Genomic DNA, 13067 nt, shown 5'->3' with positions numbered 1-13067 from the left:
AATGTAGGAGCAGAGACCCTGATTTCAGCGATGTGTCACTTAGTTTACTGGGTGCATCAGTTGTGATACAGGGGAGTGCTAACAGGCTAAGAGAGCAAAATGAGCACAGGAACGAACTCCCTTGCAACTGGTCCTTGTGCTCATTAGCATATCATAAAGAGATCTTTTTCTAAAGATCTTTTATGTATGTTACTAGATACAGGGACAGTTGGGCAGGGATTAGCAATATACACCCAGAACTGCTCGTGGTGCTGGGTGCATATTGCACCTGACAGGTTCCCTTTAAGCTGCTATTCAGTGCAGGTGGCGTGGTTGGGCCAGGCTGCCTGACAGAACTACTCCAGCAGTGATAATCTCCTGCTATTAAAACACTTGTTGTATTGAAACTGCACGCAGCCAAATAAGTGAAAAATTACTATAATCGGTGTCTCAGCCTCTACATCTTGCTGCTTTCAGATTACATACTAAAAACCTGCTGAGAGATTCTTATTAAACAATGATTACTATTTGTCGTTAAAGGGGTTGTCAGATCCCTAGTAGAGTTGATCGGATTGCTAATAATCCGGGTCCGGCGGATCAGTGGCGGATACACTGGTAAGGACTAAAGCTAAACTCCCTCTGCTTCACTAATTTACTTGCCACACTCGAGTGCAAAATTTATGTTCTAGAAGGGCAAAAAATGACTAAAGGGATTATAAAAATACCGTAATAAGTCTTGGGTATCGTACAACCCCTTTTAGCAGTTCTGTCTCCTTTAAAGGCTGTATATTATCAGAAACGCGTCGCCCCAGGTAACCTCTGCTGGTAATGAGGATTTAATGGCCGGCATGAAGGATCTGATCAGCCGGGGAACAAGCCTTCTGCTGGTTTATCAGCTGCTGATGACTGGGAATGAGCTTTATAAATGCCCATTTGTCAATTATTAGCTCAAGAATGAGCCTTTAGGATGAAACCAAGCACAGTAGCTGACCGCATGGGGCCACAAGTCTGCTCCCTGGGCAGCCATTGGACGGATTTTCAGGCGCACATGTTTTGTCCTTGCCCTTTTTCATGTAATAGCAATCCATGTAATTCCTCCAGCACAGTGAGCCATGGGCACAAAGGCCGAGCCGTACTCCTCCTCTAGGTCTTCCTACCCGAATGCTGAGCAGTACTCCTCCTCTAGGTCTTGCTACCCAAAGGCTGAACAGTACTCCTCCTCTAGGTCTTCTTACCCGAAGACCGAGCCATGCTCCTCCTCTAGCTCTTGCTACCCAAAGGCCGAGCCGTACTCTTCCTCTAGGTCTTACTAACCGAAGGCTGAGCCGGACACTTCCTCTAGGTCTTGCTACCCGAAGGCCGAGTCATGCTCCTCCTCTAGGTCTTGCTACCCGAAGGCCGAGTCATGCTCCTCCTCTAGGTCTTACTAACCGAAGGCTGAGCCGTACTCTTCCTCTAGGTCTTACTAACCGAAGGCTGAGCCGTACACTTCCTCTAGGTCTTGCTACCCGAAGGCCGAGTCATGCTCCTCCTCTAGGTCTTGCTACCCGAAGGCCGAGTCATGCTCCTCCTCTAGGTCTTGCTACCTGAAGGCCGAGTCATGCTCCTCCTCTAAGTCTTCCTACCCCTTGTAGGACAAGATGCGTAATCACAAGTGGGATATGACGTTCTATACAAACTGCTTAGTAGACATTTGAGTCATGGACTGGTGTTTATAACCAAGGAAATACTATTTTAAAGCGTTTTTTAACTTCTTGTGCTACTCTTGAAGGGGTTGCCCACCGCAGGTGAATTCTTTGGTGGGTGTTGCAGTTTGCCCAATCCTAATGATATGTAATGCGCATACTGTTGGGATACATACCCATGCACAGTGTTTTCCCTGCTTCCAGTATGCTGCGTTGCGCAGTACAAGCACAGTAGATGGGATTTATAGAAGTCCCATGCCCCCTGTGCTGCTTTTCTCCGCAGCATAAGCTGACCTGCGGCACAGGTTCCCAAACCTCAGCATGTCAATTTATGCTGCGGAGATGCAAGTGTTCTCAGCAGGGAGAACAGCGCGAAAGTCCACAGCTCCCAGAACTCTGATCGTGGGCACAGGCCACTGCATTCCCCTGCGGACAACTCTGGCATCTTAAAACCCAAACGCTCCTCTACACAGTAGACTAATGTTGGCTGGAGCTGCTGATATAAATGTGTTTGGGCGACCGTCTGTGTATGGGGGGGCCCAACTTATCCCAACGTCAGGTGATCTCAGGAGAGAAGTATGGGGCTTGTCCAATATCGGACTGTTTGTCTAAGGCTATGTTCATACTAGAAAAATTATTTTTAAGAAATTTCTTGAGTGAAGGATTAGTGCACCTGCGTTAAAAAACACACCAATAATGCAGGTGCTTTTTTGGTGCGTTTTTTTTTTCAAGTTGGTCCCTGCGTTTTTTCATGCTTTTACAGCAATAAATAATCTAGATAATAGATAATGGATAGATAGAAAGATAATAGATGAGAAAGACCTATATAATGTCCCACCTCCCTGCATATTCTAACCTGGCACTCTTTAGCGACTTTCATGTGGCACTAAAGGGTGCCTAGCCTTGTATTTAGCCAAAAAATAAATAATTAAAAAAAAAGACGTGAGGTTCCCCCCTATCTTTTGTAGCCAGCTCGGGTAAAGCAGACGGCTACAGCCTGCAGACCACAGCTGACAGCTTCACCTTGGCTGGTAATCCAAAACAGAGGGCACCCCACCCTGTTATTTTACATTAAATAATTTAAAACAAAAAACGTGGGGTCCTCCCCAAATTGGATCACCAGCCAAGGTAAAGCGGACAGCTGTGGTCTGGTATTCTCAGACTGGGGAGGTCCACTGTTATTGGACACTACCCAGCCTAAAAATAGGCCACAGCCGCCCCAGGAGTGGCGCACCCATTGGATGTGCCAATCCTGGCACTTTGCCCCAACTCATCCCATTGCCCTGGTGCGGTGGCAAACGGGGTAATATATGGGGTTGGTGCCAGATGTGTAATGTCACCTGGCATCAGGCCCTGGGGTTAGTGATGTCACGCGTCAGATACCCGACATCACTAACCCAGTGAGTAATAAACTTTTTTTGTTGTCTTTTTTTTTTTTTTTTTATTTGAAAAAACACTTCCCAAAACATTCCCTCTTTCACCAATTTAATTGAAAAGAACAATCAAATCCGGGTCTGGTGTAATTCAATAAGGGGGTCCCACGACGATCCATACCATAGTCACTGTCCCAGTCAATGAAGAACAGAATGTTCCCCATTGGCTGGGAGAGTAATGCAGTGACCTGAGCTAACATCAATAGGTCAGCCCAGGTTAGATGAGATCATTACCTGCTGTGACGATCTCCTGCTCTCCTGACGTCAGCGCTGTCACTGACTTCCATTGCCCGTCGCGTTCTCAGCAGTATCGCAAGAGCCCGTGACGTCACCGCTAGTGATAGTGACGGGCATGGAAGGCAGTGACCGTGCTGACGTCAGGAGTGCAGGAGATCGTCACTGCCAGGTAATGATCTCGTCTAACCTCCTGACAGCAGCGCTCGTTATCCCTGCGGCTGCCCGCACTGCAGTGTGAGAAGCTGCTGATACTGCGGGCAGACACTGACACTGCAGTGCGAGCAGCCGCGGGGCTGGAGCGGGACACAGACTGTACGGGCACCCGACGGAGGTCACACGGAAGTGCTTCTGTGCGGATTCTGGGGATTTTGCGGGCCCATTGACTTGTATCGAGTCACGGTCCGTTATCATGGAACAGAATAGGACATGTTCCATAATAACGGAGCGGACATACGGCATCCGATGTGTTTTTTGTAGGATCGGATGCACATGGATGTGCTTCTATGTGCCATCCGATCTTACAAAAAGACATTGAAAAAATAGTCCTGATGATTACATTACAGTCAATGGAGTGAATAACGCAGTTAGCTGCAGAAAAGAAGTGACTGCTCATTCTTTTTCTTAAGAAAATTCTTTCGGTAGATTTTCTTAAGAAAAAAACGCAGTGTGCGCACAGCTAATTTTTTTCCATAGGTTTTGCTGGGGAATGTCTGCAGAAAGGTTACAAGAATTTCTCAAGAAATTTCTGCAGCAAAAACGCACCAAAAATGCAGGTAGAAAAACGCAGTGTGTGAACATAGCCTAAGAGAGGAGTCTGGCGGCGGTGGATCTTATAGAGAACACGGCAGCCATCGGCCGAGAGGAGAGCCGAGGCTGCAGAGAGGAGAGCCGAGGCTGCAGAGAGGAGAGCCGAGGCTGCAGAGAGGAGGGCCGAGGCTGCAGAGAGGAGGGCCGAGTCTGCAGAGAGGGGGGCCGAGTCTGCAGAGAGGGGGGCCGAGTCTGCAGAGAGGGGGGGCCGAGTCTGCAGAGAGGGGGGCCGAGTCTGCAGAGAGGGGGGCCGAGTCTGCAGAGAGGGGGGCCGAGTCTGCAGAGAGGGGGGCCGAGTCTGCAGAGAGGGGGGCCGAGTCTGCAGAGAGGGGGGCCGAGTCTGCAGAGAGGGGGGCCGAGTCTGCAGAGAGGGGGGCCGAGTCTGCAGAGAGGGGGGCCGAGTCTGCAGAGAGGGGGGCCGAGTCTGCAGAGAGGGGGGCCGAGTCTGCAGAGAGGGGGGCCGAGTCTGCAGAGAGGGGGGCCGAGTCTGCAGAGAGGGGGGCCGAGTCTGCAGAGAGGGGGGCCGAGTCTGCAGAGAGGGGGGCCGAGTCTGCAGAGAGGGGGGCCGAGTCTGCAGAGAGGGGGGCCGAGTCTGCAGAGAGGGGGGCCGAGTCTGCAGAGAGGGGGGCCGAGTCTGCAGAGAGGGGGGCCGAGTCTGCAGAGAGGAGGGCCGAGTCTGCAGAGAGGAGGGCCGAGTCTGCAGAGAGGAGGGCCGAGTCTGCAGAGAGGAGGGCCGAGTCTGCAGAGAGGAGGGCCGAGTCTGCAGAGTTCACTGCCAGCCAAACCATCGTTCTGCTGACGTGTATAGGTGTGTACAGGGCTATAGATTTTATAAGTAATATTGATCCAAACCCAGATCATAAATGGACACATCTGTGGATACATGTTCTGCAAAGTCCTTGAAAAGCACAGCTGGAGCTATTTCGTGATTCATGGGCGTCTGACTGTGGCCTTATTAGTGGGCCACCACCTTTTGTGACACATTTCTTGTCGCTTTGTGGCTACAAGAACGGCTGTCTGCGCCTCTCTGGATAACTTATTCTGACAAAGCGAGTGTAAATTTGGAAAGCCTAAAACTTTAGCTGCAAAATTAAGGCCTAAAGTCGGCCAACGAAGAGCTGACGAGTCCTAAGGCTATGTGCGCACTAGAAAAGTGATTTTTCTCAAGAATATTTCTTGAGAAACTTCTGGGAGTTGAAGATTACCGCACCTGCGGTAAAAAAACGCACCAAATCCGCGTGCGTTTTTGCCGCGGTTTTACCGCGGATTTTCTGCAGGTTGGTCCCTGCGGTTTTTTTATGCTGTAACTACTGCAATAAATAATATAGATAATAGATAATCAATAGACAGATAATGGATAGAGGGAAAGATAGATGAATAGATAGATAGATGAGAAAGACATTTATAATGTCCCACCTCCCTGCATATTCTAAGCTGGCACCCTTTAGTGACTTTCATGTGGCACTAAAGGGTGCCTAGCCTTGTATATAGCCATAAAATAAAGAATTAAAAAAAAACAAAAAAAAAACACGTGAGGTCCCCCCATCTTTTGTAGCCAGCTAGGGTAAAGCAGACGGCTACAGCCTGCAGACCACCGCTGGCAGCTTCACCTTGGCTGGTAATCCAAAACAGAGGGCACCCCACGCTGTTATTTTACATTAAATAAATAATTTAAAACAAAAAACATGGAGTGCCCCCCAAATTGGATCACCAGCCAAGGTAAAGCGGACAGTTGTGGTCTGATATTCTCAGACTAGGGAGGTCCACTGTTATTGGACACTCCCCAGTCTAAAAATAGCAGGCCGGAGCCGCCCCAGAAGTGGCGCATCCATTAGACATGCCAATCCTGGCGCTTCGCCCCAACTCATCCCGTTGCCCTGGTGCTTTGGCAAACGAGGTAATATATGGGGTTGATGCCAGATGTGTAATGTCACCTGGCATCAAGCCCTGGGGTTCGTGATGTCACGCGTCTATCAGATACCAGACATCACCAACCCAGTGAGTAATAAATAAATAAAAAATAGACAACAAAAAAAGTTTTATTTGAAAAAACACTCCCCACATAGCCTCTTTCACCAATTTATTGAAAAGAACAATCAATTCCATGTCCGGCGTAATCCAATAAGGGGGGGGGGGGGTCCCACGGCGATCCATACCATAGTCACTGTCCCAGTCAATGAAGAGCAGAATGTTCCCCATTGGCTGGGAGAGTAATGCAGTGACCTGAGCTAACATCAATAGCCCAGGTCACTGCAGGGGATGACGAGCGCTGCTGTCAGGAGGTTAGATGAGATCATTACCTGCTGTGATGATCTCATGCAGTCCTGCCATCAGCGCTGTCACTGCCTTCTATGCCCGACCGCGTTGTCAGCAGTATCGCGAGAGCCCGTGATATCACCGTTAGTGACAGTCTCAGGCCGCTCGCGAGACGGGCATAGACGGCAGTGACCGCGGTGACGTCAGGAGGCAGGAGATCGTCACAGCAGGTAATGATCTCATCTCACCTCCTGACAGCAGCGCTCGGCATCCCCGCGGCTGCACGCACTGCTGTGTGTCAGTGTCTGCCTGTGCTGCAGCGTGACAAGCTGCTGACACACTGCGGGCAGACACTGACACTGCTGTGCAGGCAGCCGCGAGGCTGGAGCAGGACACAGACTGCACGGGCACCTGGCGGTCACACGGAAGTGCTTCTGTGCGGCGTCCAGGGAGTGTGACGACTGTGCTTACTCTGCTCCGCCTCCTCTTCTGTCATAATGATATCACTTCCTGCATAACCGCAGGGAGCGATGAGCATTACCGCAGGTAAATCGTGGCTATACCGGGGGTATACCGCACATCATTTGCTACCTGTGGTATACCCCCGGTATTTCGCGATTACATTACAGTGAATGGGGAATGGAGTGAAATTCCGGGCGTATACCGCAGGTACCTGCGGAAAATAATGGACATGCTCATTTTCTCAAGAAAGTTTCTTGAGAAAAATCCGCAGTGTGCGCACAGTTTTTTTTTGTTCCCTTAGGTTTTGCTGGGAAATGTCTGCAGAAAGATTTCAAACCTTTCTCAAGAAAATTCCGCAGCAAATCCGCGGGTAAATCCGCGGGTAAAACTGCCTAGTGCGCACAGGGCCTAACGTCCTACAGTGTGTGCCACAGCTTGTAACTTCAGCGCTCCGGTCTGTTAGATTGCCCATTGTATGTACCTGTCCTCCTGGGCACATCCACAGGCTCGTGTGGGCCGACATGCAGAGACGAAGACATGGCTGTAGGTGAAGCCTCCCTTGTAATATCTCCTTTTTGCGGTAGAACAGACGTATTGTTAATACCACAATTAAGTGTGGGTAAGTGAGCCGTCCATGGCTTCCTCCGGCCGCTGTCATTAATGGCAGCCCACATCCATTATTAACGCCACAATCCTGCCAGTTACCGCAGACAATTAGTTCACTACATTTTGTTACCTGAAATCCAATGTATAACAAGCGAACGAAGGACTTGAGGGGTTCAGAGGTTGTTGTCCTATTTGAGCTTTTTAGGCCGTGTCCACACGTGACGTATTGGTGTGTAACATGAACCAGCGTAATAAGTGAGATTTCTGAAATCTCATGCTAACTCTGCTTTTTCTTTTTTCCTTTACAAAAAACCTGAAAAAACGCTCCCCCCCCCTTTCCCCCTGTGATTTGAGCACTTCTGCGTTGCATGTATATTCTTTCAGCTTTTATACCCATTCAAATAAATGGAAAAAAGCTGCAAAAAATGCACGTACAACGAGAGGGGGGGATGAGAGACTACGACGAGAGGGGGGGAATGAGGGACTACGACGAGAGGGGGGGAATGAGAGACTACGACGAGAGGGGGGGAATGAGAGACTACGACGAGAGGGGGGGGAATGAGAGACTACGACGAGAGGGGGGGAATGAGGGACTACGACGAGAGGGGGGGAATGAGAGACTACGACGAGAGGGGGGGGAATGAGGGACGACGAGAGGGGGGGAATGAGAGACGACGACGAGAGGGGGGGGAATGAGGGACGACGACGAGAGGGGGGGAATGAGGGACGACGACGAGAGGGGGGGGAATGAGGGACGACGACGAGAGGGGGGGAATGAGGGACGACGACGAGAGGGGGGGAATGAGGGGACGACGACGAGAGGGGGGGAATGAGGGACGACGACGAGAGGGGGGGAATGAGGGACGACGACGAGAGGGGGGGAATGAGGGACGACGACGAGGGGGGAGGAATGAGGGACGACGACGAGAGGGGGGGAATAAGCGAGGGACTTGACCTATTATATATATTTTTTTTTCTAGCCTGTGTGTCAGCGCACATGAGCGATTATTTTCTCAGCCCTAATAGGACCGAGAGAAAAATCGCACTGCACTTGAGGTACACCGGTGTACCACAAGTGCAGGGCGAAAATCGCAATAGCCGGCTATGGAGGAGAGAGGGAGAGAAATCCCTCCCTCCCTCCCTCCCCTCCTCAATGCCGGCCCGCCCCCCGCACAGCTGCCCCCCCCCCCCGCAGCTGAGATCCGCACGCACTGTCAGACTTCAGTCGCAAGGATACTCGCATGACACTTGGCTCCTGCTGTACTGCCAGTGCGAGCCGAGTGTCATTCAAGCATCGCAGTAGTGCCCCGTGTGGTCCCGGCCTAAGTGACACATCGCTGGAATCAGGGTCTCCATCTCTACATTATGCTGCTCTCAGATGAGGGAGCAAAAAAAACCTGCTGACCGATTCCTTTTTAAATATGCTCTGTCATGAAGCGTTCTAGACCTTAGTTCTGTGACAAATATAGATGTAGTGTAGGCGTGTTAGTATACTCACTGATCACCTTCTTCCCTAGTTTCCAGCACAACTCGAGTCCTCTGCTCACTAGTGACCTGCATTTCTCACCAGCCGGATAACACTGCGGTCTATGTGAGAGCTGGAAGTCGCCGCACTTCCATTGTAGGCGACTTCTGATTCTCACACAGACCCCAGTGTGATCGGCTGGTTGGGGGCGGCAGTCATGACAGGAAGGGGTGTGCAGTTGCGCTGGAAACTGGGGAAGACTGTGATTGGTGAGAATGTTCACACACTGACCCTGCACCACATTACACATTTGCACAGGTTTGGGGCATAAAAGGTTTTGTAGGAGCGCTTCTTTAAAGGCACTATTGTGAATACACCGCAAATGGAGGCCAAGTTACAGGTTTTATTAGGATCTGTTAGTGCAAATTGCGTCTTCAGTGGCCTGAGAAATGTCCCTCAGAGCTGCGGGGTCTGGTTGCACCACCGTGGGAAGTATTAGGCTGCGTGCCCACGATCAGTGTTTGCTGTGTTTTGGATGCAGTGTGCTTCTGCTGCGTCCAAAACGCTGCGTTGTACAGCACAAGCGCAGTGGATGGATTTCTAGAAATCCTGTGACCACTGTGCTTGTTGTATCTGCAGTAAACACTGATCTGCGGTGCGACTTTCCAGGCCGCAGCATGTCAATTGTTTGCTGTGGATTCACACGTGTCTTCCGTAGGGAGAACACAAGCGAAAGACCGCAGCCGCCCCGAACCCTGATCATGGGTACGAGCAGCTGCGTTCTTCTGCGCAGGAGACTCTCTGCCCCACAGGTCAGGACCCACCGCGTCCAGGACACAGTGAGTCCTGATCATGGGCACATACCCTTAGGGTGGGAGCATGAGTTTTTCTGTAGAGTGTTAGCGCATAGGTGCTCTCATCTCTGGCCGAGAACATGAACATGAGGCTCCTCATTTATTCTAACAGTGAGGACCATGAGCCTGATTGGCTGCAGCGGTAATGTGTGGTATATGGGTCGTTGCACTGTACTAGAGCTCAACTGCATATCGGGAGGGAGGATGAGGGGGACACCCAAAAAAAAAAATGCAGGGAGGGTGCTTTTATAGCTCCAGCTATATTGGAGGATCTGTTACCAGAGTGCACAATTCATTATTAAATAGATCTTCTCTCAGACCTGATGAGGCTGGTGTGTTACTTACTTTGATAGTCCAATGTCCGAGTAATCTTGGTATTAAGCTATAACGCGAAAGCTCACGAGTCCAATGTATTCAGTCTCCGCCCACCCAGCCTGACTGACAGCTGCAGCTTGTACTGAGCAGTGTGAGATCTCAGCAGGGAGGAGGGACGCTGAGGAAATGTGGCCGGAGATTCAGCAGGCAGGACGAGGGACACAAAAGTGATGTCAATCGTGCTAAGAGGGTGATTTTTTCTTTTAAAATGTTTTAAAAATGATTACGCTCACATGCTGACCTGGATTTACAGAGCAAGTACACCTGCTTCACCAGGTCTAAGAAATCCGTTTTGCTCATGTATACAGCTTGTGTTGTGACTCTGTTGCATGGTGTACGTGTATGGCCGGCAGTTGTCAGTCTGGGGTCCAGGACAGGTGGCAGCGGGTGAGAAGACGGCAGGAGCCGCTCCATGTTTAGCTCCTGATGATAATCCTTTTTAGTTGGAAACATTAAAGCCACTCAGGCTGCAGAGTCAAAAGGTTATTCTCCTTCCTGCCCGCCGGCACTATAAATAGTCATTGTTTAGTGCGAATGATTAGCACCTTGTAAAACGCCGAGTGGTTAAGCCTGCGGCTGCGGAGCTGCTGCCATCGCTCGCTGCAACCTCGTTCCTTTGTGTCAGTATTGCGGGTCTGGTCCATGCTAAGAATGGGATGGAGAAAAGTAACCCCATCACTGCTCTGTAATTGTAACTTGTAATTTCATCCATCTCTCAGATTTTATGGACACAAGCACAGATAGAACCTAAAGTTTTTTTGCTTTTTTTTTTTTTGTACTTGAACTATTTTTTTTTCTTCTTAATAATTTGTATGGTTCTTTTGAAGTCATCCTTCGCCCCCCCTCAACGTAGTCATCCCTCGTCCCCCCCTCACGTAGTCATCCCTCGTCCCCCCCTCACGTAGTCATCCCTCGTTCCCCCCCCTCACGTAGTCATCCCTCGTCCCCCCCTCACGTAGTCATCCCTCGTTCCCCCCCCCCCCCTCACGTAGTCATCCCTTGTTCCCCCCCTCACGTAGTCATCCCTCGTTCCCCCCCCCCCTCACGTAGTCATCCTTGTTCCCCCCCCTCACGTAGTCATCCCCCGTTCCCCCCCCCCCACGTAGTCAATCCCTCGTCCCCCCCTCACGTAGTCATCCCTCGTTCCCCCCCCCTCACGTAGTCATCCCTTGTTCCCCCCCCTCACGTAGTCATCCCCCGTCCCCCCCCACGTAGTCATCCCTCGTCCCCCCCCCTCACGTAGTCATCCCTCGTCCTTCCCCCCCCCCCTCACGTAGTCATCCCTCGTCCCCCCCGCTCACGTAATCATCCCTCGTCCCCCCCGCTCACGTAGTCATCCCTCGTCCCCCCCGCTCACGTAGTCATCCCTCGTCCCCCCCGCTCACGTAGTCATCCCTCGTCCTTCCTCCCTCACGTAGTCATCCTTCGCCGCCCCCCTCACGTAGTCATTTCCCCACCTCTTTCATCAAAAAATTACCCATTGATTAATTTAAAATCTTGTTTTTAAATGTACATTTTTGCATAATTTTATTTTGTTATTTACTCCACAGTCTATATATTTAAAATGCAAAAAATATTCACCCCCGCATACTAGATCTCAGATTATCCCCCTACTCCCTGGTCCGCCGTGTTACAACACTCATACAACCCATATCTGTATAGAAGTGTTTATCTGAGCATGCTCTGATGTGGGCAAACCTCCTTCTGCAGGAAGTCAGAGAAGGTGAGCTGTGACACCCCCTATTGTGATTGCTGGATTAGTAAAAAAATGGAGTCTCCTGTGTGATTTTTAGCTCATTTTTATATTTCCACGCAGTGCATGATGCAGGTTATATGGGTGCTATGACTAGTTGTGAATCATTGTGAGTCTTAATGAGCTGTACGGTGGGGTGCGCAGAGGTGTACGTCCGGAAGGAAAGCTAACATCTGAACACAGGGGTCCGGAGGCAGTGATAAGGGGCCGTTCTCTCCGGTGCAGTCTGATGTCGGCGGTGTGCCATGCAGTGCACTGATTCTGTGTTTTCTCGGTGTTTGCGGTGCACTGTTAACCCCGTCCGGCCCTGCGGCTGAGTAGACCTGACAGGACCGAGCTGCTCAGTGACATATCCCAATTTTATCTGACAACTGATTATTCCGCTTCAATCACATCCAGTTATTTGTTTTGTCTGCAAGCGGCAAAGCTCCGGTGCAAACCTGGCGGGACCTGAGGGCATCACCGTCTGCATCTGGTCTCTGCCTCCGGGTACCGCAGTCCTGCTATTACTCCTCATTGAAATTAATCTCCTCTTTTTGTTTTTTCTTTTTTTTTTTTTTTCAATATATAGATCAACGTACGGGTCACCACCATGGACGCCGAGTTGGAGTTTGCCATCCAGCCGAATACAACTGGTAAACAGCTCTTTGACCAGGTAATGTGAGTACATGGGGCACCGGCTGCGGGATATTCAGGGGCTGGGGTGTCTGGATTATTAGGCTATGTGCCCACGGGACTTTGTACCTGCGGATATATCCGCAGGTTTCCCGCAGCTGCTTGCCGGAATCCGCAGCTATACATAGCTACGGGATTCCAGCAAAATAGCTGCGGTAAACCTGTGGTCATTCGTGCGGCTTACCTGCGGAAGTCCCGGCCTCTATCTCCATAGTGGAGGGCCGGGAATTCGGCAGAAATAATTGACATGCAATTACATGCGGCTGCGGGACATCCGCAGCATATTCCGCAGCCGCACGTATCCACAGCATGGACACAGACACTCCCCATGTCCCATAGGATAACATGGGGAGTCTCTGTACATGCTGAAACCTGCAGATTTATCTGGAAAATCCAGAAAATCCGTGGAATTTCCGCAGATAAATCCGCAGGTTTAATTTCCCGTGGGCACATAGCCTTAGGGAATCAGCGGTCTGAGCA

General features: G+C 50.5%; 1 protein-coding gene across 2 annotated transcripts in view; it reads left to right on the top strand.

Moving 5' to 3' along the window:
- RDX (radixin) overlaps positions 1-13067 on the top strand; it is a 257192-nt gene that overhangs the window by 65445 nt on the left and 178680 nt on the right. For both annotated transcript variants that reach the window (XM_075337425.1, XM_075337424.1), the window contains exon 3: positions 12484-12567. In XM_075337425.1, coding sequence (XP_075193540.1) covers positions 12484-12567 — 84 coding nt within the window. The remainder of the gene's footprint in view (positions 1-12483; positions 12568-13067) is intronic.

The sequence above is a fragment of the Anomaloglossus baeobatrachus genome, chromosome 2 (genome assembly GCF_048569485.1).
Source record: "Anomaloglossus baeobatrachus isolate aAnoBae1 chromosome 2, aAnoBae1.hap1, whole genome shotgun sequence".
Taxonomy (NCBI): Eukaryota; Metazoa; Chordata; class Amphibia; order Anura; family Aromobatidae; genus Anomaloglossus; species Anomaloglossus baeobatrachus.
This window is presented reverse-complemented; position numbering and strand designations above follow the sequence as displayed.